This window comes from Podarcis gaigeae (genome assembly GCF_964106915.1).
Source record: "Podarcis gaigeae genome assembly, chromosome: 3".
Classification (NCBI taxonomy): domain Eukaryota; kingdom Metazoa; phylum Chordata; class Lepidosauria; order Squamata; family Lacertidae; genus Podarcis; species Podarcis gaigeae.
This window is the reverse complement of record NC_139680.1, coordinates 5715689-5739581: the sequence shown is the minus strand read 5'-3', so window position 1 is coordinate 5739581 and position 23893 is coordinate 5715689. Positions and strand designations below refer to the sequence as shown.

Sequence of the window (23893 nt, the reverse complement as noted above, 5' to 3'; positions counted from 1 at the left end):
GTACACATTGAAGATTCACAAAGCTGTTTTTCCTTTGTTTGTTTATTTTTAATGCTACATTTGTCTAATAACGCTGCTGTTGTGCAGACTGTGGCTGAAGGCAAGAAATGCCCAAAACTGCTTCTGAAGTGAGAAGGACAAACTCCTGCAAAAAGGAATCCCATGGAAACGCTTTCCTTGTTGTAATCTGTGCAGTAGCAAGAGGCTAGGCAATAACGTTTGCCAGAACCATTCAGAATGCTTGCAGCTTATACAGTGTACCTAAAACGTACCTTTTTTGGTGTGACACTTATTTGGTGCTCTGATCCTTAATGCATTTCGCTTAAAAGTAAATCTTGTAAATCAGTCACTGCACCTTTTTTGATGGTGAGAAGTACCGTATTTTTTGCTCTATAAGACTCACTTTTTCCCTCCTAAAAACTAAGGGGAAATGTCTGTGCGTCTTATGGAGCGAATGCAGGCTGCACAGCTATCCCAGAAGCCAGAACAGCAAGAGGGATTGCTGCTTTCACTGTGCAGCGATCCCTCTTGCTGTTCTGGCTTCTGAGATTCAGAATATTTTTTCCCTTGTTTTCCTCCTCCAAAAACTAGGTGCGTCTTGTGGTCTGGTGCGTCTTATAGAGCGAAAAATACGGGTAATTAGCTTGAGTTGCATCCTTGATCAAACTATCCCCCTCCCGAAGTTATAATATACTGATTGAGCAGAGCTTTCTTGCTGTCTAAAGTTAGTCCTCCACCCCCACACCCCGCCCACTCGCGCACCCCCCCCCCAGTGTATTTTATTAAGGGTCTACAATGTGAGGGGGAAAACAAGGTATCTTTAGGGAAAAGATTTTGCAGCACGGTTGAAAAATAAAGGCTCCAGCCAAGTAATTATAAATACCAGGAAAGGGGGAGGGGATCACCCATTGCAACGCAAAGGGATGTGGGGGGTGGGCTCTTGTCTCCCTGCTGTGAAGTCAAAGCTGTCATTAATCTTTATGTAGAGTGGATATCTACAAGGGAGAATGGAGCCCTTCTAAATGCACAAACTACACCAGCCAGAGAAACACATGTCAGTAGTGACATTTTGTTCAACAAGCTGAAGATGGTTCCATTCAGCAAAATGGCCCATTGGTTAGTAATTGCTGACAAGAGCTAAAGAATTTCCCAGCATCTTGTGATATTTTCAGGCATATCGTTTTAAAAGAGGAAGAACATCTTTGATTGGTTATGGTGCTTTGCTTGTGCTGCCTGCCTTGAAAGTTTTCCACGTTATTTTCCGTGTATTCTGTGATCAAACTGCCTCTTCCATCGAAGTTTATTCATAATTAAAAAGAGTATTTTGTGATCTTTTCATATCTGCCCCTCCATTGATTTTAAATAGGCAATTCCCCCTCACCTGCCTGGTCAGAATGGTCCCTTACCCAGCTTTTGGGACAAAAAGTCATTTGTTAAAGACTTTTACCTACTGAGTCTTTAAAGAGGAGTTGCTTAATTTGTATTATCTATCCCTGAAGCAGTCCAAATTCCAGAAATTACAATGATGGTCTGTAGCAACAGGAAGACAGAAAATGTTGGTGCATCTTAGAAACTTCATCATGGCATGAAATTAGTCATAGTATATGTTTAGGTCCTGTGCCATTTGTGTGTGCATCTTATATGGTCAAAGGATATAGATACTGTTGCTTCCTTACCTGTATTCTAGTCCTTCACTCCAGAAGTAAAGCCATTGTGCCATGAAATGTACGGCATAGAGTCTTGCATAAACACATGTAGTATAATCTGATTTGTGATTGGCAGCTTCCATTGAACTGCCGAATAGAGACATGTGTGTGTGCGTGTGTGTGTGTGTGAGAGAGAGAGAGAGAGAGAGAGATGTTTCTCCACTACTCTAGTCACTACTCCCAACATTTTGTTAGAAAAACAGCTTTGCAGATTATCTGTGGGCAGCCTAGTTTGTGGGTACACACACACACATACATTTAGTGACACAGTAAACAAAGCTTTAGTTGAAGTTATCTAGCCTTAAGATTGCATATCCTCGACTTTTTTTTTCTAATCCTGTGGTGGTCCAGTCTTGATGGTCAGCAGTCAGATTCTGAACACATGAAGAACAACTCTATCATAGCATTTCTGTTAGTTTTGTGTTCCGACTGCCATTTCAGGACTTCAGTTATGCTTCTGCAAGGTAGAAAATACACCAGTAGTGGTTCTATGAGAGGTTCAGTTGATATGAAATCAATACTCTGCCCCAGTTCATCCCCCCCACCCCATGAAAAATAATTGCTTTATGTGCCAGTATTCTACTTTTACAAGTTTGCCCTGATTTCAATGGGGAAACATTCTATGCATTAGCTGTTTAGTATTTTCAGATTGACATGCTCTCGATTTCAGCCATAGCATTCAAAGTCCCATCCTGCAGGACAGTCTATTTTTCCCAGTGTAGTTTCTAATAGCTTAGCAACCTAAAAGAGCTGGGTCTGATTACACTTTGTGCAAGAGGACTTGGTACTACTCTTTAATATTATAAGCATTCTCAGGAACAATTGAGTCTTTTAGTGTACAAGACCTGGTCCTCTTTCAGAGGATTAGTAAATGAGGCAGTAATTTATTCGAAAGGATATATTTAGTAGAGGACTCCTTAGCTTTATTTGACATAGCCCTGTCAGGCAAGCGCAATTTGTCAAAACCATTAAACAAGCTCCTCTTCTTCAGGAGGAGAGGTTTCCCTTAGCAAACTGACAACGGTAGAAACGGTTTCTAATTTAATAGAAACATATGCTTCCTGCAAAAACCTTAGCGAGCCACATGAATTGCAGGCCTGCTTGAATTGTTTATTTTTGTGTGTGTGTGTATGTGTGACTACAGTAAAATCTTGTTTGGGAGCAAAGGGATTGCTTTCTGCTGAAGTTTCAGTAGTCTGTGATCTTAAAGTCTGGAGAAAGTAGTAATAATGGCAGTGTTGGTGCACATTCCCCCGCCCCATGCGCCAACCCCCCCCCCCCCCCCCCGCGTCTTGCAGCCTCTGATCATTAATAAACAGCAAGCACTCGCTTTGCCCTCTGGGCCTCAAATAGTACAGTATGCAACAAGGGACTGCAAGCAAGGCTGGAGGATGGAAACAGTAGTATCGGGTTACAGTTTCAAAATATCGCAGGAGCGTGTTAGCTGCCTTATTCTATTGACTTGCCATGTAATTGCATTGCTTATTTGTGTGAAGAAAGACTTCCCCTTTTCCACCCAATTACAATAGACGTTACTACTTCGGAGCTCTCCAGAGTTGTCCTCCCCCCCCACCCCCGAAATTACTCTCAAGTGCAAGCATTTTGCAATAACTTTATTTATTTATAGGTTACTCAGCCTATATCATACATGATAAAGTTGAACTGAATCAAACTTTTTCCCTTCTTAAAATAAGGTTTCTTACTACAGGTATAGATATATATTTATATATCTGTCTTCAGGGTAAAAACTTGGCTTTGTATATGTCGATAGCCTCATTTGAAATCAGGATGCAAATCCTGCGATGTGTGAAGAATTCAAGGCGGAAGTAGCTACTCTGAAATACTTACCCATGATTATGGAGGAAGGAGAAGATCTAGAGGATGGGTAGGCAAACTAAGACCCAGGGGCCGGATCTGGCCCAATTTCCTTTTCAATCCGGCCCACAGATGGTCTGGGAATCAGTGTGTTTTTACATGAGTAGAACATGTCCTTTTACAGTGGTACCCCGGGTTAAGTACTTAATTCATTCCGGAGGTCCGTACTTAACCTGAAACTGTTCTTAACCTGAAGCACCACTTTAAGCTAATGGGGCCTCCTGCTGCTGCCGCGCCACCAGAGCACGATTTCTGTTCTCATCCTGAAGCAAAGTTCTTAACCTGAAGCACTATTTCTGGGTTAGCAGAATCTGTAATCTGAAGCATATGTAACCTGAAGCGTATGTAACTCGAGGTACCACTGTATTTTAAATGCATTTGTGGGTTATTTGTGGGGCATAGGAATTTGTTCATTTATTAATATATATAGAGTCCAGCCCCCCACAAGGTCTGAGGGCCAGTGGACCAGCTCCCTGCTGAAAAAGTTTGCTGACCCCTGATCTAGAGTTCACCCTCGTAGTTTCCGCAGGGTGGCCCAAAACACATGTCAGATTGATATTGAGACCCTTGTGGAGTATTCTAAGATGAACTATCGTTAATTTATTTGCTGTCTGTCAATTTTCCATCTCTTTAAATTTGATGTGCAGTATCTCATAAATAAGTGTTTTTTGGCACATAAATTAAAAAGTACCTAGCTTTTTCCCCACCAAGAAGCTTTGAGGGATTTTTGTTGCAATTTTGCATCTGTAAGTAACGGTGGGTGGGTGGGTGTTCTCCAGATCCAGTAAGTCACACACCTACAGGCCAGTCATCAAAAGGGCTTTGGGGAGCAACATACAAAAATTGGATTTCTGCCACCCTAAAGTATGGGGGATTAGAAACTTACCCTGTGTGTTTGCGTGCATTATGGCTTCAGATTGATTAATTTCTGCCTGACTCCACCTATCCATCCACACCTGAGTAAATTTGGAGAACTGGTTCGTGTTAAAAATTTAAACACAGCAGATCTCTCCAATGTGTGGTTTTTGGCAGCCCTGAAATCTTTACAGTGACAACCGATGAACACTACTAAACAAGCCTTTGTTCTCTGGCTCCATAGTTATTTCCCAGAACTGAAAAGGAGCCAATTTTGATGCAATTCTAAAAAAATATATTTTTAATAAATAATAGTTTCCTTGCAGAGGAAAGGGAAAGCATAGCTAATATAGACTTCATTTATGGAAATGGGGAGAGGAGCCTTGAAAGGTGGAAAAACCATAATTAATATTATGTCACCATGCAGGAGGGGAAGAAACTGACCTTCATTTTGGCATCTGCTTCTGTCCAACTTGCACACGTGATATTACAGAGAGTCACAAGCATCTCTTCTAGTATCAGAATTGGCGTTTCAAGGTGTATGTGCATGTCTGTATGTAGCCCACACTTTGTGCAATATACTACAGGGGGAAATACTGGTGTGACACTACTGTACATGGTAGTAGACAAAAACGTTCTCAGCAGGTCATATTCCAGGGCTGCTTTTTCATGTTCAGCTATCTGAGGATAACAATCATAACAATCGGAGCCTTTAAGCCTCTGATTCTTTACATTTGCAAAAGGTTAATTCTTCAAATTTGCAAAAGCTCCCCACTTTGTGACCCGGTTTGCAAGTCACATTAAGCCATACCTAAAATAAACTGGTTTAATGTGAACAAGCTGTGCTGCTGAAGTTGTAGGTTCTTTGCTCATCTTCTTCCCTTCTTCTAGCTGCCAGGAAGCAAGCTGTGGTTGGGCTTGTCAAGTTGTCCGAACTTGTGGTTTATTTCTCTCCAAACAAACCACGAGTGGAAGCCAAGGTTTGTTGCCCACAGTTTGCAAATTTATTGTGAGGATCACAAGTGTATACACGTTGAATGGGTTTGCTACATAAAAGCCTGGAGGGAGCCTTCAAGAGGGTAAATCCCAAGGCAATAATGGGTTTGTGACTTTCATCTCAGGAATAGTGAGCGCATTCCATGGGACAGTCAGAAAAAGAGCATATAGTTTTTCAAACTGCAGTTAACCTAAAGCCCTACTTTGCATCTTTGTTGGTGGAGGAGCATAATCATATTCCAGGGGAAACAAAATAAAAATTATTCCATGTTGCATAAAATGCTTCCAGAGACTTCTCTTTTTAGCACTCATATTTGGCCATGGGCCAGATATTTTGATACCACAAGTTCAAAAGGAGCATATAGTTGAACAAATGTTCATTTTTGGGAAGAAGAATTGTCACACTTTTTAAGGACTAACAGAATATTCTCATTTGTAGTCTCTGCAAATGACGTGGCAAAAAAATAAAAGATACCCAAGACTCAGGGAAAGACTAAAGGAGCAAAAATAGCCTAGACCAAGAACAACTTGTTCAGAAAAAGCGCTACAAAGCCACCTCTAGTACATTACAGTGATAAGGTGTGCTGTATGCTCCCATCTCCTCTAGATGGTTCAGAAGGATGTTATGGTTGACGGAGTCACAGGCCGCTGATCAGCAGGGCTCCCCCCACCCCAAATCTGGTTCAAAGCACATGTGAATGCAAAATAGAAATGAAATAATCCATTTGGGAAGGAATCTGAATCAGTTCTAATCTGTTACCTCCGAGGATGTGGACGAGTGAAACCAACCACCTATCGCCTTGATTCTCGCCCATCCTGGCTAATAAAAGTAAGCTGGGAAGGGCTGGGCGATGGGCTCTGCGGGGTCATGAATGCTTCTCTCTGCGAGGGAGCGTTCCCAGACCCACTGAAAGAGGCGGTCATTAAACAGTTTCTTAAAAAAAACCCCACATCTTTAGACCCAGCCAGTATGGCCAACTATCGCCCAGTCTCAAATCTTCCATTCTTGGGCAAGGTGATTGAGCGGGTGGTTGTTGAACAACTCCAAGCATGCCTGGAGGATGCGGACCATTTGGATCTCTTCCAGTCAGGATTCAGGCCTCATCATGGGACTGAAACTGCCTTGGTCGTGCTGTGAGCTAGGGACAAAGGTGGAAGCTGTTCCCTAGTTCTGCTGGATCTCCCAGCGGCCTTTGACTCCATCAACCATAACATCCTTCTGAACCGTCTAGAGGAGATGGGAGATGGGGGCACTGTTATACAGTGATTCCTCTCCTTCGTCCTGGGCCGTGTCCAGAAAGTGGTGGTGGATGAGTGTTCAGACCCCTGGTCCCTCACTTGTGGGGTGCCTCAGGGTTCCGACCTCTCCCCCATGCTTTTTAACATCTACATGAAGCCCCTGGGAGAGATCATCAGGGGGTTTGGGCTGGGTGTTCATCAGCATGTGGTGGGCGGTGAAGGTCCTGTGTGTGTGTGTGGAGGCGGTTGGAGGATGGATGGCAGCTAACAGATTGAGGCTGAATCCTGACAAGACAGAAGTACTGTTTTGGGGGGACAGGTGGGTAGGTGTCGGGGACTCCCTGGTCCTGAGGCAACTGTACCACTGAAGGAGCAGGTTCACAGCCTGGGAGACATTTTGGACTCACAGCTGCCCATGGAGGCGCAGGTCAATTCCGTGTCCATGGAAGCTATCTACCAGCTCCATCTGGTACCCAGGCTGAGACCCTACCTGCCCGCAGACTGTCTGGTCAGAGTGGTGCATGCTCTAGTTATCTCTCGCTTGGACTACTGCAACATGCTCTGCATGGGGCTACTTTTGAAGGTGACCCCGAAACCACAATTAATCCAAAATGCAGCAGCTGGACTGGTGACGCTGAGGGACGCTGGACCAGCCCCCTGCTGAAAAAGTTTGCTGACCCCTGTGCTACATCCTATACTAGTGCCAAAATTTATAGCCTTTTTTGGTACTAGTGACTCCAGTATCTGAGAGAGTTTGTGGTGTGGTGTTTTGTTGGTGGTGCAGTTGCCATATTTTGTGAGCTTAAAGAAAATTTGGTATCTGTGTTTTGTGGGGGTGGGGAGGGCAAGGTTTATTTAAACTATCTCTGGCTTTAATTTCTCAGTCAAATTAAATAAATAAATAAATAAATGCTTCTCTGCATATTGTGTCTCTTCCGTTGTTGGGCCGTTGTGGTTTCATAGACACCCGTTGGATCCACATTTGTGACATAATACAGGTCAAATGAGATTTCTAAGCTGTCTCCTGATATCTCTTGTTTTATTGAAACACAGCTGTGAAATGTTGAATATTTGTTCAGAAGAGCAACAGAGGCTTGCTTCGCACACGTTAAACTATAGTTTAAAATCAGCGATGGTTTTAACAGGTGGGGTGGCTTTGCTCCTGTTTCTGACTGTGTCACATGTGGGAGGAAGCAAGCAGGCTCAGGAGCAGAAGCCCCCTCAGTGCTTGAAGGTCTCTTGTCTCTCTCCCCCCCCCCCCCAATCTGATTGTAGGAACGTTCATTTCTGCCTCGCCTCTCGTGAATCTTTGGCTTTCTTATTTAATTTTGATCTTCCTCCCCCTTGGAGTGCAAATACTTATACTGAAGTATGACAAAAGGAATCATAAAAACAAACTTGACGAGGCAAGCTTTTAACAAATGTAAATGGGCTCTCAAAAACAGCTTGTGATATATCGGGGGGGGTATTATCTTGGAAAGAGTTCCCCCTGGGCTGGCCTAAGAACTTGGGAGTGACTGAAGTAGCTCAGCCAGCTCCAGCTATTGAATAGGCATATTTTGGGTAAGTGTAACCCAGGCATGCCTTGGCTAACATCATGGAGAGGATAAGCGTTGGATGAGAGATCTCCAGAGTTCAGAGTGGATTCAAGCTGGCAGATCATTGCTCTTCCGCTGTTACAGTATGTGAAGTTGGAAATGCCCACTACCTGCATTTCAGCGGGTGCAGAACTGCTTAGGTGTGTTCATCGCCATCTATTATTCGCCCATAGCAGTGGCTTTGCATTGTAAGTGAGAAAGGTTCAATTTTGAGCATGGTTTCTTTTAAATCAATGAATTATATGTGAAAGTAAACAGTCCTGTGTACAGGAAAGGCTTGGCTGAGTCACTTCAAAGCTTAGCGCAACCCCCACAGCAATCCTGAGAGAATCTGCTATAATTTGCTTGATTCTTTTAAGAAAAAAAGAGAAGGCATTTTAACTTTTTGAGTAATAAAGTCCTTAAGTCCTGTTCTTAGAAATCAGCTCAGTCATTTCTTTTAAACACTTAAGGCAAAGCAACTGTAGAAAGTAGAGTGTTATTGGTAGTGTAGACAAAGTACCGTATTTTTCACCCTATAAGATGCACCAGACCACAAGACGCACCTAGTTTTTGGAGGAGGAAAACAAGAAAAAAAAATCTGAATCTCAGAAGCGCAGTGAAAAGCAGCAATCCCTCTCGCTGTTCTGGCTTCTGGGATAGCTGCGCAGCCTGCATTCGCTCCATAAGACGCACACACATTTCCCCTTACTTTTTCGGAGGGAAAAAGTGAGTCTTATAGAGCAAAAAATAAAGTATTTGCTACCCATATTGTCACCTTCAATAAGCAAAGTCGGGTTGCTTTGCTTTATAGAGCTGGTATTTTTTCTAATGGCACAGCATTGATCTGCACAGCCTGACAAGTTTTAAGGATCCAGTACTTTGTGATGTTGTCTGTTTATGTTATGATCAAAAAGAAGAAGAAAAACAAAAAACGATTTAAAAACAAAAGCTTGCTTGTAACGCACCTTTCTCTCTGATGGGACTCTAGGCGGCTTACATATAAAAATAAGAACCATTTAAAAGAATTATTTTTTAAAAAAGCATTTATGAATCTTCCTATGTCTCCACCCCTTTTCCTCTAGCAAAACTGCACAGAACTATAAAACTGTAGCACTCCAGATGCATGCTTGATGGCTCTCAGTGTGCCCAGTGTCTCCCTGGGGAGAGAGAACATTCCATGCAGGTGGTCCTGGGGAGGTAGAGCTAAATCTCACTTTTGGGGACCAGTGCTAAATCCAAGAACCTTCAATTCTTGGAAGGCAGCCAAGAAGCTTCCAAGTTTTTAAAAACTTGCAGGTTTCTTAATAGTGTTACTCAGTGCGTTTTGTTTTTTTAAAATAATGTTTAGGGGTGCTCTCATTTTGACTCAAGAAAATCACCATTTTATAGTTCAAATCGGGGGGGGGGGAATAAATACAGTAAATGGACAAAAGTACAAAGATTCACAAACTGTTTAGGGGTATGTGTGCCCCTGCGTCCCTGGTGTTACTATAGCATTCTTTTTTCTTTTCTCTCCCTCTCCCCCCCCCTTTTCTCTGTGAAGAATTACTCCAGAGACACTAGACTTTTTGTGTTCTCTCTAAACTGAAAAGTTTGTAGCCTGGCTTAAAATATATCTACTCTGAAGTAGACTACTCTGAATTCAGTGGGGCTAAACTTCCTGCTCAGTATACTTCAGATTGTAGACTCAGTTCTCTCTCAGCTTTTCTTCCTGTTCCTGATAAAAGAACTTGCCCCTCACTGTAGAGTATTTATTTGACAGCTTAAAAACTATTGGCATTCAGTGTGCTGTTGGCGAGTGCAGAAATTGTTTGAAAAGGAGTGTCCTAATTGGAAAACTGTGAAGATGGTGGCATCTTCCAGGGATATTGTCGCACTATTTAAAAGGTGCTTTAGGATTGCTACGATTCTTGAGTGTGTAGCTCAGGCAATGGCTTGATTCAGTGAACTGCACATACATTCTTAAGCCACAGCTTACATGGTCGAATGCAAGGCAAAACAGACACAAAGAATTTACAGCACACTTGTGGCCCAGAAAATAAACTGCTTTTAACTGAAATGGATTCCAGTGTGGAGACAGAAGAGCACTGAGAAAGCAGGGTGGGGGTGCTTCAGTGTGATTGATTAGCAAATATAGAGCGTGCAGGGATCAAGATCTCTCCTCTCCCCCCCCATCCCTCCCCCACCCATTCCTTCAGGGACTGAAGAGGAAACTATCACAGACAAGGGCATATTCTACCTGGTAAACGCACCTACAGGGTGTACAGAGGAGGCCTGGTGAGAGTGTAGTGCAGCGAAAGTCCTAAAGGGCCACACAGAGAGTCCTTGAGGGCCACACCCAACCCCTGGACTTGAGGTTGCCCAATATTGCTTGAGAACAAGTATGTGTGGCCATCATGGAGTTGCAGTGCTGAGGAGCATTTCTGCATAATAAATGCACACCCATTTTTTATCTGTAAGGACAGCTCATCTTCACTTCATTGCAGTGTTTTGTGCCCGAGGCCTATGTCTTACAAGAGGGGCGGGACGCAGGTAAGATTGCTGGACATAAGGTCAGCAGTTCGAATCTGCGTAATGGGGTGGGCTACCGTTGCTCTGTCCCAGCTCTTGCCAACCTAGCAGTTGCTCTGTCCCAGCTCTTGCCAACCTAGCAGTTCGAAAGCACACCAGTGCAAGTAGATAAATAGGAACCTCTGCAGTGTTCCATTGCGCCAGAAGCAGTTTAGCCATGCTGGCCACATGACCTGGAAAGCTGTCTGTGGACAAATACCGGCTCCCTTGGCCTGAAGCGAGATGAGCACCGCACCCCATAGTCGCCTTTGACTGGACTTAACTGTCCAGGGGTCCTTTACCTTTTATCTTACAGTAGGCTTTAGTTTCCTTTTAAAATAATTGTAATCTGCCACCACTTGTAACCCTGAGGCATTGTACAACTGGGGTGGAAAGCAGACCCAGAGTTATAGGACAGATTACCGGTATATTCCTGCAGGCTGTAAGTGAAAGGCAGAAGATCTAGCTGTTGGACAGCCAAGATCCCAGGAGCTGTAAATGAAGCCTCTTCTTTATGCCACCTGACATCCTCCTCTCTCTCCTTGCAGATTCTGATTTGTCAAGGGTGGGGGGTGAGCAACAAGTTCCTCGGGCACATCTGTGTCACCATCAGAAGAGCTCACAAGGTGTCCTTCCCAATGAATGTAGAGCCTTAGGCCCAGTGGTGTTCTTTGCTCTAGCTCAAGAACTTCTTAGCTGCATTTCTTAAGGTTACAGAGCAAACACTTAGTTCTTTACCTATAACCTCCTCCTTCCTGAGTAGCTTTGTGTTTCTCTGTTCGGTGAGGAAGATGAGCAGCGCTTCTGGTGAGGCAGCCCAAACCTACAACTAGCAATGGCATTCCCTTCCAGAGATAGAAGGACAATAGCCAACCCTATCAATATCTTTGGCGCTTGCGTGTCATTTTTACATCCCCCTACCAGGGTAGTGTTTTGATAAATATTCCCATCCTAATTTACATTAGGGTGTGTGCTGTGGAGGGAATGCTTTGTGCGTGCTTGTATTTTCTGCTTTGGAATAACTCCAAAGAACTCTTGCAGCTGCAGTTCCAAGGACGGTGTACCTTATTCACTGAGGTCTTGAGGAGGAGGGAGGGTTTTTGCGGGGGGATAAGCTTTACAGCCTGGGGGCTCTTGCCACTGCAGTTGCTTCAACAGTCAGAGCCGAAGAAAAAATTCCTGCACGTATGATGTGTGCAGCTGTGTTCTAGATGAAGAAGAAATTCAGGGATCGGTTAGGTGGGCAGGCAGGCAAGTGACCCCAAATGATGTTGATTGTATGCCTCTAGGTTTGTTAAGCTTGAATGACTGGCACGCAATTATATGTTAACAGACCTGGTGCTTTGGACTGAGGCTTCAAATTCTAGATGAAGCAGAGGTGAGCAACTTCTTATTTCAGCTGGAAGCTCGTATTCTCCAGAAGCAGTCAGACATGGGTCCCTGCCTGAATAGATTCAGAAGACCGGGAATTGCCTTAGTATCTGCTCTGTGCATGGCGTCGGAATCTGTGTATGCAGTTCTCCATAAGCTCAGCTCTCCAAACAGCTGCCAACAAGTGGCAATAGACTACAGATCACCCCTTTTAACTGCAGGGGAATGTGTCATGATGTCTTAAGGCAGAGGTAGCAGACCCTGGGCCCTCCAGATGTTGCTGGACTACCACCCTCATCATTCCTGACTCTTGGCCATACTGACTAGGACTGATGGGAGTTTGAGTCCAACATCACCTGGAGGGCCACAGGTTAGCTACCATAAGGGTTTAAGCGGCTATAAGCTAAATCCTCTGTCTGTGTCCTGTTAGCAGAAGAATACAGGAAATCTCAAACCCCAGAGTAACAAAACTCCTACTTTTGCAACCAACATATCCAAATTTTACATTAGGATTAAATGATGCGCATTACAATGTTTTGTTTTTGGCGCACACTTGTTGCAGGTGGCATCTCTGCCAGTTTTCATGTTATTTCAGTGGTTTAGCAATGGATTGCACAATATCATGGGACAATATTTAGATATAAATCAAGGGCTGTCCCATGGCCGTAGGCAGGGGGGCAGCTGCTCCCCCCCCCCAAAAAAATACTGGCTACGCCCATAGGCTGTACCTGTATTAGGTGAGGAAGTCCCACCCTGTGATTACCAGTTTATATCAGTTTGGAGTCCCTTACTGAATTAGCAGAAACCAGTTTCAGCTTCCGCATTTTTCTGTAGCCCTGATAGCTAAAATTTTCCATATCTTTCAGGGAATGGGCTTAACCAGTGAGCCTAAAGGACTGTTTTAATTCTGCAGGGCAGGCCCAGGATATTTTCCTGCCTGAGCCAAAGGACAAGATGGCATCCCCTTCCCATTCTATTTAGATAAGTTGACCAGGCAGGCACTTGAATTTTATCAACACTGGTGATGGGGAAGCATCTTCCTCTGTACCTGAGGCTCCAAGCTAACTGAAGGGGTGCAGAGCAGGCCACAGTTCTGTACCCTGATCCTAAGCTGCTTGAGGAACCTAATGTCCTTGTGCATCTGATTCTGAGATGTGGCCACAATAGAAAAGCACTTCCTGCTCTTACTTCCTCTCATGTGACTTAAGCCACAAATTTGCATTTGAATGTTGAGGCCTTCAGCTCTTTTTCCAGTGCCCTTTACTTCTTAAGGTTTCTTTCTCACCTAAGCTTTGTCAGTAGCAAAGAAACTGTAGCATGGGGCTTACCCTGCGTGCGACTCCTTAATATTTCAAGCTGCATGCTTACTGTGACGGCATCAAATGTTAGCAGCATGAAAGAGAGAGATGGTTCTCTCTAGGATGTTTGTTCTCTGGCTTGAGAACCTGAGCAGAAATGTCTCTGAATCTGTACCTTAGACCTTACTTTAGAGTAAGGCCCTTTGCATTAGGGTCCCAGAACCAGTGCAGGTTGGTTTTCCCTCTTTCCAAATTAATTACCATGACACACACACACGCATTCATATCTACACCATTCAGTTATTCTGCTGTTAAATCCCCATGAGTAACTTTGATTTCCAACTCATATCTGGTTTGTGTTTAGGGGTAAGTTAAATTAGACAAGTGCTAGATTAAAGGCAAGAAAAAGAGCCTAGAATAACCAGGAATTCTGTCTGCTTTCTCCCTCAAGGATAACCTGGTGAAGACGGGGGGTGGGGGGTGTCATTCCCTGGTTCTCAGTGGCTTCTGCATGCCAGATAGAGAAAGTTTTAGCTTCTCTTTCTTTTTCTTCTCTATGCCCCATGCAGGGTGCAAGGTGAGGAGAGCATATGATACCCAACATCTCCGTCTCTGAAACTAACTGATCTCCTCAGTATGCGCTATTCTGCATGCCTGAGCAGAAACTGTAACTTTCGATAATGTATGTGAATCTGTTGCTTTGCTACTCGGCAGAGTTCAGGCGCGCATGGCAAGCTGCTTTGATAGAGAACTGGGTCCTTTTTTCTTTTCTTTAAAGGGCGAAAGCACTTCAATTTCTCTAAAATTTCAAATGCCTTGTGCGTTGTCACTCTAATAAATTACAAAAAGACCAAGACCACAGTTTCTGTGCAGTTCTGAGGACTTTTCTTAAAGCAAGATATGGATGTTGCATGTATTTATTTTTTGCTTAGTTATCATTTCCCCCTTTTTTTCAGATATATGTTGGGGAAAGGAGGAAAGCGGAAGTTTGATGAGCATGAAGATGGGCTGGAAGGCAAAGTGGTGTCTCCTACCGATGGTCCATCGAAGGTGTCTTACACCTTACAGCGCCAGACTATCTTCAACATTTCCCTTATGAAACTTTATAACCACAGGCCATTAACAGAGCCAAGCTTGCAAAAGACAGTTTTAATTAACAACATGTTGAGGCGAATCCAGGAGGAACTCAAACAGGAAGGCAGCTTAAGGCCTGTGTTCATCACCCCTTCACAGCCTCCAGACCCTCTTGGAGAAAACTTCCGGGAGGTTCAGCCTGCCTTTAGCCATCTGGCCTCCCCGCCAGTCCACCCCACTGACTCAGCAAGCACTACTGCGCCACTGGAGTCTTGCCTCACCCCTGCCTCTCTGCTTGAGGATGACACTTTTTGCACTTCCCAGGCTATCCTACAAGATGGTCCTATAAAACTACCACCTCCAACTATCGAACCAGTAAAGGACAGTTTCTCCTCGGCCTTGGATGAAATTGAGGAGCTCTGTCCAACACCTACCTCCGCTGAGGCAGTAGCAGCTACAGCAACAGAAATGACGGCATCTGATAACTCTAAAGAGAATTCCAGTGAATCCAGCATTCAGAAGTCCGAGGGAGTCCAGGAGAACAGAATAAATGAACCTAAACTAATGGACTCTTTACCTGGCAATTTTGAGATCACAACATCTACAGGTTTTCTTACAGACTTGACCTTGGATGATATTCTCTTTGCTGACATTGATACTTCTATGTATGATTTTGACCCTTGCACATCTACTACGGGGGCTGCCTCAAAAATGGCTCCTGTCTCTGCAGATGACCTCCTAAAAACTCTGGCTCCCTACAGCACCCAGCCAGTAACCCCCAATCAGCCTTTCAAAATGGACCTAACAGAACTGGATCATATAATGGAGGTGCTTGTTGGGTCTTAAAATATAGCAACTTTTTACAAAAAATGTTCCAGTATAAACACTTGGTAGTATTTTCACAACCTTCTCCCTTCTTACACATCTACGCAGACAGACAGACAGACAGACAGACAGACAGACAGACAGACAGACAGACAGACACACACACCCACACACACACACACACACACACACCACTTTGCATGCATCTTTGCTTGTCTTTTTCTAAAAAGGATCACACTAGTTTTTGCTTCAAGCAGAGTTGGAGTGCCTTCATCCATGTATGACCACTTTTAATGTATTTTTGAAAGTGGTTCCTCAAGGGAGACCTGAATCCTGATATGGGGGGATGCATATTGTAAACAATATTAATATGTTTGACAAAAAAATGAATTGTTAAAGCTAAGCACAAGGATTATGTTGGGGGAAAGCTGTAAATTGCATGTGCATATTTGTCTATTTTTTCTATAAGTTTTACTGCAAGAGGTGAAAATATTATTTAGATAATCGCTGTAACTTTTTGGCATTTTAGCCCTGTCTAGGTTGACATAGCAATTCAGCCTTTTTAGAGGTATTAACTATTCCTCTTTAAATGTTGCATTTACATGGCTCTTAAAAGAAAAATACCTGCTACCCAAATTTATTTTATATTTTTGTACAGATTCTGCAATTTATGATATTGGGGTCTTTTCTTAAAAAAAGGAAAAAACAAAAAGCTGTTTATACTCACACACAAAAAAGGAAATAGCTATTTTGGTAGGATTTGCTCACCCAGTTCCTGCATACACCTTCTGATGTATAAGAACTGCTTGTAGTTTTATACAGACTTGTAGTGTTTTATATGTGTATAATGGTGCAAAAGGAAAATTTGGATCAAATCATTCTAAAGTTGGCCTCCCCGAATCCAGACACACATGCTTGAAGGAAAAGAGCAAGGGCTCTTCCCTTTTAAAGTTTCACAAATATTTACTCCCTACCGCGTACTACTGTGATTTTAACAAAAACCTTAGAGCCATGTCTATTCCAACACTGATGTCAAACAGTTGGCAGGAAATAGCTGTGAAACTTCATTCTGATTAAATTCCCTCTTCCTCCCTCCCTGCCCCACCCGAAAATGATCAAGAATGTTTTGGTTTTTTTTAAATCATGAAATGAAGCATTTTAAAAAAAAATTTAAAATACTAAAACCTGACTTCAACCACATTCTTAACAGAAAATTAAGCATCCTTAAGCTCATTTGCTTGGGAAAGGCCCATTATGTGAGCTGGTCATGGAGCAAAAATTTAGGATCCAAATTAATGGCCTTCTGTGTGCTTAACTCTCTGTTGGATTGCAGCCTTTGTATTTGCATCTAGTCTTAGAATGTCATGACTTAGTAAGTTGCAATTATTTTTAAATGGAACCATATTACAACAATGTGTCTAGCCTTTTTCTAAAAAATATATATATTATTTTTTGGCTGCATAAACTGGCTGTGCTTACTTTGAAAGTAAGTTACATTGAAGTCAGTGACGCTTTCTTCCATGGAAATGTGTTTTCGGGTCTTGGGAGGAGGAAATGGTGTAACGCGAATATACTGTATTCCTTTGAATTAGTCTTACCTTTCGCCTTTTCTTAGAACATACTCACTGTGTTAACAAGTGCTGGGAAAAAAGAAAGAAACTTCAGTATTACTGCAGTGAAATCATCTCTCTTCAGCAATGGATGGACTCACTCAAATATCCACTGCTGTCAGAACTGGAGCCTGTCCCATGGCGAACTCTTGGTGTCTTCTCTAGGGTTGGTTTCTTGAACTGACTGTGTTACCTGTTTTATTTTGACTCGACAACTGCAGCTCTCTATGCATGTCTCCCTTCCAACTGCAGTCTTCTCATTACAGCTACTGTTGCAATTCCCTCTGTTTTCATTTGTGATGTACATTTATTTTAAAGAAAACTTGCAATGTTATCTATCATGCCTGTTGCTGAAATTGCTATGGCATATTAATTTTAAATGGTACTTAAATTGAGTGCAGGTTACAAACTATATTGTTGATATGCATATGGCTTCTTTAGGAATAACTTTTATATTTATTTAAGAATTTTTAAATTATGTTTTATGTAATTTGGCCATATTCAGTCAGTTCTGCTCACTTCTTGTCATGGATTTAAAAAATTGTGTCTTGTCTGCCTTTAAGAAGGCAGCTTTATAAAACTGGCACTTTAGAACAGGCCATCTCTATTTATTTAAAATGCATATAATGTATTATGTGGCATGCACACTCAGATCCTCATTCCCTTACCAACCAACTTGGCAAATAGAGAATTGCTTCTCTGAGCTAAATGCATCAATTAAATCCCAATTCAGCCATTAGTTTTTAATATTTTGAAAAGTGTCTGTCACTCAGTGTGAAATAAGTGAAGTTTTGAAAGAATACTTTTGCTTATCATCAGTGGTGTGTATGGCAGAGGATGAGCCATTCAAAACTCCTAATGACAGGGTGTAATAACTCATCTAGATCCATGTATACAGCTGGTGGTATATAAACCATAAATATAAATTAGCCAGTCACACCAAACCGTGTATTGGTGGAGTCTAGCCTTATCAATAACTCCAAAAAATTGACTAGCCCACGGCAGTTTCTACTGGCCCATTGACCTATCCACATCTGCGCTAGAATTGTGCAGCACCAGAGTAATCTGAAGTTGAAAGAGCCAGCTCACTTCACAGTTGCAGAACATTCTCTCTGGGATTGAACTGTAGATGATGCTTCTGTGCCCCAGGCTACCGGCCAAGTTACTAGTTACAGCTTTGGGTGCAGATATTGAAAACTGGAGAGTAATCACATGCATTACAGTCATGGCTCAGTAATTGCTAAACTTACTCCAAACATCTCTCTGCTGGTGCAATATTAAGTTCAGGCGAAAATCCATACAGTTGTAAGCATCATTAAGAAGAACAGCAATGTAAAATAAGAGCTTTCACCATTGTTAAAATCTGGTTCTACACTAACTTAGAAACAACTGTCCTCCTCTTTGGACTAGCTAAGAATTTAAACAAGTTCCATATGTTGGAACATCGTTTTTAGAGCAAAGCAGTAAGTTGTTTTTCAAAAACTGGCCCTTATACCCTGCACAGTGAATCCATTATAACTTTTGTAGCTGAAGTCTATCTTAGAACATAATTTGGAGCAAATGGGTGGCATATGTGACAAGGAAAAGCAACTTCTCTATAGTATTTTGTGTCCAAATGACCAAGTGTTTCTTATAATGCGTTGTAGCCCTCGAATATATGAACTGAAATAACGTCTGCTCCTGGATAGCCTTCTCCCCAGTGTGACTCACATTTCTTGAAGGGCCAACTTCTAACAGGCTATGATTTCTCTCCCCCGCCCCCGAAGGCATGAATACTAGGGGATTTTTATTTACTCTCATGTGCAATGAAGTTACAAGAAGAGAGCAGAATTTAAAAGAGCTTTTTTGAATCTGAAGTAATTTTTTCCATTTTGTTTTCCATAAGTTATTTATTCCTTCTTATTTTTCCTTTTGTAAATATATTTATTTTATTGTGGAGCTAACAACATCTGGATTGTAACATGTACAGAATGTATGGTAGGAATGTATTCTCTGGTAGGAATGTAAATCCATACGAGAGGGGAATGAAAGTTAGGTTTGAAGAATAACTGGGTTCTATTCAGGATACATGTCATTCACAAGATTCTTCCCCCATTTCTCTACTCCTCCCTTTCTACTATGAGTAGATCTGGTTGGATAGAATTATGCAAAAGAAAAAAGAAAAAAATGGTTTATAGACTTAGTTATAAAAATTGAGCTGTTTTGTATTCTTGGTTACTTTTTAAAAGGGCCAGATCCTGTTTTCAGCAGCCCAGCATGGCCTTGGTTTCTCTGAGGCTTGGCCCCTTTAGAGACCTTAAGCAATTTATTCTCGCACTGGTACTTGAGTCGGACAGATGTGTTAGGGCAGCATAGTCTGAGGCACCTGAGTATGCTGGCCGATCACTGTAAACATGCACACAAAGACCTGGCACCTAACTTGTTGTTGAGCAGGGCACTAGCATAGCGAGAGAGGAGGTTTCAGGCCACCTTTCAAAGTGCACTGTTGAACTGGTCATTAGGATAAAACAGTCTGACCATGCAAGAAGAAACAATGTACGTCTCCAATTATGGTCCATTAAAATTAGGAGTAGATTGTGTGGGTTATACCTTTGCTAAATTGCCCCTCAAATATTTTTAAAGCGTTTTAGAAGTGTTAGGCGGTTTTTTCATTTTTCCTTTGGCCAGGGTGTTTAACTGGGTGGGGTGTACCAGCACAATCTATTAACAGAGCCGAGTGAGTTTGCCCTTAACGTTGCACCTAAAAGTTGGCAGTCCTTTCCCTCTGCTTTTTGGACTAATTTAGTACAATCTGCTGCAAAAAGGCATGTTCAGACATAGTACACAGAAGTACACAGAAATAGTACTTCGGGTTAAGAACTTTGCTTCAGGATGAGAACAGAAATCGTGCTCCGGCGGTGCGGCAGCAGCAGGAGGCCCCATTAGCTAAAGTGGTGCTTCAAGTTAAGAAAAGTTTCAGGTTAAGAACGGACCTCCAGAATGAATTAAGTACTTAACCCGAGGTACCACTGTACTAGCCAGGGTGCTGATGAGTAGAGAGCACCATTGAAAGAAGCCTGCCATAGATCAGACCCAACAAAGTTGAGTTTTCTTGGGTCCCGGCACTGCCATGGAGAACCTCCTAGGACAAAACTAAGCAGGGGGAAGAGGAATACAGTGGTTTGGAGGCTTGCCCCCTGAATAATGCAACTTGTAGTGACTTTGCTAGTCTTGCGAGTGCTGCATGGCTTGCAGAGATCAACTGGCCAATATGTGAAACTGAGGGAGGAAACCTATGTGGGCAAGAATGGAGGCGTTTTTTGAACAAAAGCTGTTTTCAGGATATTATCACTAGTAAAGTATGAGCATTTGCCTCCATATTGTTTTTGCTGCTCATCAAAGGAATTTGCTAATGCAAGTGCAGACAGTAGATCTTGTTAGGGCAAACATTAAAAAAAACCCAGACACACAGAAGTGCATTTTGTGCTGGTGTGAAACAAAACTTTTCCCTGCCCTCCCCACCTTTTAAAAAGATAGCTGAACGCCAGAAGATTTTGCACATCACCTTTCGCCTGTCTTACACTACAGACCCTGAGTTTGAGAGTAAGAACTCCCCAGCATTCCTGTTCCCGAGAGATAATCCAGGAATATAACAGTTCTAAGCACCCTCACTAAACTACAGTTCAATTAGAGTTTGTAGATTTGCTGTGCCCTTGCTTCCAGGCTTCAGGTCCAAAGAACCACAAGTGTCCGCCAGTACTCTCTGAATTATCTCCCTGCCACCATTATTCCTTCTGCAGAATGGGTTGCCTGCTGGAAGAAGAGGGGAGTGCCTGGTCTCACTGTGGAACCAGTGGGCCCTATGTATGCAGGGACTTTATGGTGGTGGTGTTTCTGGCCATCCCAGCCTCCTGTGTGGGTGAAGATTCCCTCACACATTGCCCTTCCTGACTGGTTGCTCATGTTTACAGTGAGATGCATAATACAATCGCAGTTTTTCTAAAGTGACCAGTGTGAGAATAAATTGTACAATGTGCGATTTTCCTGATGTCTTACAAACCCTGACTGAAAAGTTTACAGTTAAAGAGAGAGAGCAGATGTAAATGTCCTCCCCTGAAAAATCATTTATTGGCTCTAGAATGTAATTGTGTGTGTCTCTCTCTAACAAAAACCCACAAGAAACACCCCCACACAAACAGTATCTTGCTTTTCTTGAACATTACAATGCTTATAATATTATGGCTGAATTTTATTTTGGAAATTTTAGCTCATTTTATAGCCTTTTGTTTTTCAATGTTATGCTAAAAATAATCCTAATGCAAATTCTGGGTTTTGTTTTGTTTTTTTAAAAAGCTTTTTTTTAAATAAAAAAAAACACTTCATAAATGCTTAACAGTGTAATCCATACTAGACTGTCTGAAGGCAGAGATTCAGGGGTGAGGGGGAGAAAATATGTAAATAGTCTAACATGTTTGGTGCATGGTTATTTAAACAGGGCTTGTTTTTGCCAAAAAGGCTGTATTTTCTCTTCCCCCTGTCCCCACCCCCAAACCACAGACCTTAGAGCTGTGCCTTTTCTATGCAATATTGCAGACATATACATCTGAAACCAGATTACTGTATTCACTTGTAGGTATGAGCTGTAATAAACAAAACAAAAAACAGTTGGGCAAATTACATGGAAATGAGCAGTCTTACTTTTGTAGTTTTATATTATACAATAAACAGTTTAAAAAGAAACACAGCTGTCCTCGGTTCAGTGTTCGGTATTTTCATATAGTAGGAGTCAAAAGGGAAAGAAAGTACCATACTGTGTGCAAGAACAAAGGGGTGGGTGGGTGGATGAAATTTGTGGATTGGGGGGGTAGAACAGATACAAATACAGTGGTGCCTCGCAAGACGAAAATAATCCAAAGCACGGCTATTAGCTGCTTAGCAGCTATTAGCGGCCTTAAGAAAAAGGAAAAAACCTCACAAGAACTCGCAAGATTCGTCTTGTGAAGCAAGCCCATAGGGAAATTCGTCTAGCGAAGCGATGCAAAAACCGAAAAACCCTTTCGTCTTGTGCGTTTTTCGTTTTGCGAGGCATTCGTCTTGCGGAGCACCACTGTATTCCAAGGCAACTTCACTGCTGACTAGAGAGACTAGATAGGATTTACAGCTGATACTGTACCCAAGGATAGCTGTTGGCACTTGTCTGACAATGGAGTGCACCTCCACGGGTGAAGTCAAACTGCTGCATTAACAGTGCCAAAGTGACCCAAAGGAAAGCAGAGCAATACTTTTGGGCATCATTTTTATTCAAAAATTCCTAGCTTTCCAGGTTGACTTTGTAGAAGAAGCTTGCTCAGAGAAAGAAGTTCTCAAAATTTGTTTCCAGTCCTTGTGAAATGTCAATACTGTAATTAGTTAAGGCTCTGTATTATAAGTTCTCAGACCTGTTCAAATGTTAACTTGCAGTTCTTCCTCTTAAAAGGCTAGTAAGTGTTTATAAAGGTGCACCAACATTTTCAAAGCAGTTTCTAGACATACACCACAATAAGACAGATGCTTCATACATATTATGGGGGACGCGGGTGGCGCTGTGGTCTAAACCACTGAGCCTATTGGGCTTGCTGATTGGAAGGTCGGTGGTCCGAATCTCCGCAGCGGGGTGAGCGCCTGTTGCTCGGTCCCTGCTCCTGCCAACCTAGCAGTTTGAAAGCACGCCAAAAGTGCAAGTAGATAAATATGTACTGCTCTGGCAGGAGGGTAAACGACGTTTCCGTGCACTGCTCTGGTTCGCCAGAAGCGGCTTAGTCATGCTGGCCACATGACCCGGACAAACTGTCTGTGGACAAACGCCGGCTCCCTCGGCCAATAAAGCGAGATGAGCGCCACAACTCCAGAGTCATCTGCAACTGGACTTAACTGTCAGGGGTCCTTTACCTTTTACCTTTCATACATATTACCAGAGCAAATCCTAAAAGAGGCCTGTAAAATGAGACTACAAAAGGTCATTCAGCCCTGTTATCAGCTGGCAACATGAGAAAGTGAAACGCAGATGAACGGAGGTTTCCCCCAAATTCTAGGATTTTGCTTTTCTTCCTTTCTCAAGGCCCTTAACAATCAACTATTTGAATGCCAGCACTCTGGGGATTGTCCCAGAAACTAACATGCAGTTCACATTCATTAAATATTGTTGCATGCCACCCCAATCTCCAAGCAGTGTGAGATTCCAGGGGATCCCGGCACTTACCCAGGGTTAGTGTTTCCTTTTGGAATGAGGCACAGCAGAGACTGTGGTGTCTTTAGGATATATGGCTTATGTACACAACCTAAGCCTATGATGGAGATGTTCACAGCATAAACACCCAAAAAATCAATCTTGTTTCTCCCATAGCCACAGCTATTCAAGTAGCGATCTGGTGTGGCTCTCTGCTTGCTGCTTTTCCTCTAGTTCACACCATAGCCTCAAAACTACTTCAAACTCTGGCTTTATCCTTCTATCTCTGATTTGAGGGAGGGTCCCCTCACATTTGCCATTTCGCACAGAGACCCCCTTTCCTTTGTTCTCTTAATGGCTCCTCACCTCATCAGAAAACTAGCCTGGCTTATAGTTTAACACTTGCTGGGTCCAGGGGTTAGAAGGGTCTCAACTCCCACAACTCAGAACACTATCAACTACTGTTCATTATTTGCAGCATATTCTTTTGCAATGGTAGTTATCAAATTAAAAAGGATCAACGGTGTTCTGATTTGTGTGTTAGGGATCTGCCCCATCATATACTTACATTACAGGGCAGACTTGTCAGCTTTGCAATCCTGAGAACTATACTCTTCCCCTACCCCCTGCCAGATAAAACCTGAAATTTTCAAGAAATCATGTTCTGCACCCTAATAATGGTTTTGCAGGCCGTGGGCATGCTTAAACACAGTAGTTTGGATCCTAATAT

At 42.6% G+C, this 23893-nt stretch overlaps 1 protein-coding gene across 4 annotated transcripts in view; it reads left to right on the top strand.

The window, feature by feature from the left end:
- SERTAD2 (SERTA domain containing 2) overlaps positions 1–21698 on the top strand; it is a 137348-nt gene extending 115650 nt beyond the window's left edge. For 3 of the 4 annotated variants that reach the window (XM_083730763.1, XM_083730762.1, XM_083730761.1), the window contains one exon: positions 14427–21698. In XM_083730763.1, coding sequence (XP_083586889.1) covers positions 14431–15390 — 960 coding nt within the window. In that variant the 5' untranslated portion in view covers positions 14427–14430 and the 3' untranslated portion in view covers positions 15391–21698. Of the gene's footprint in view, positions 1–986; positions 1117–14426 lie in introns of those variants that run through there. The other variant, XM_083730764.1, reaches the window with a different exon arrangement.
- The last annotated feature ends 2195 nt before the right edge of the window (positions 21699–23893 follow it).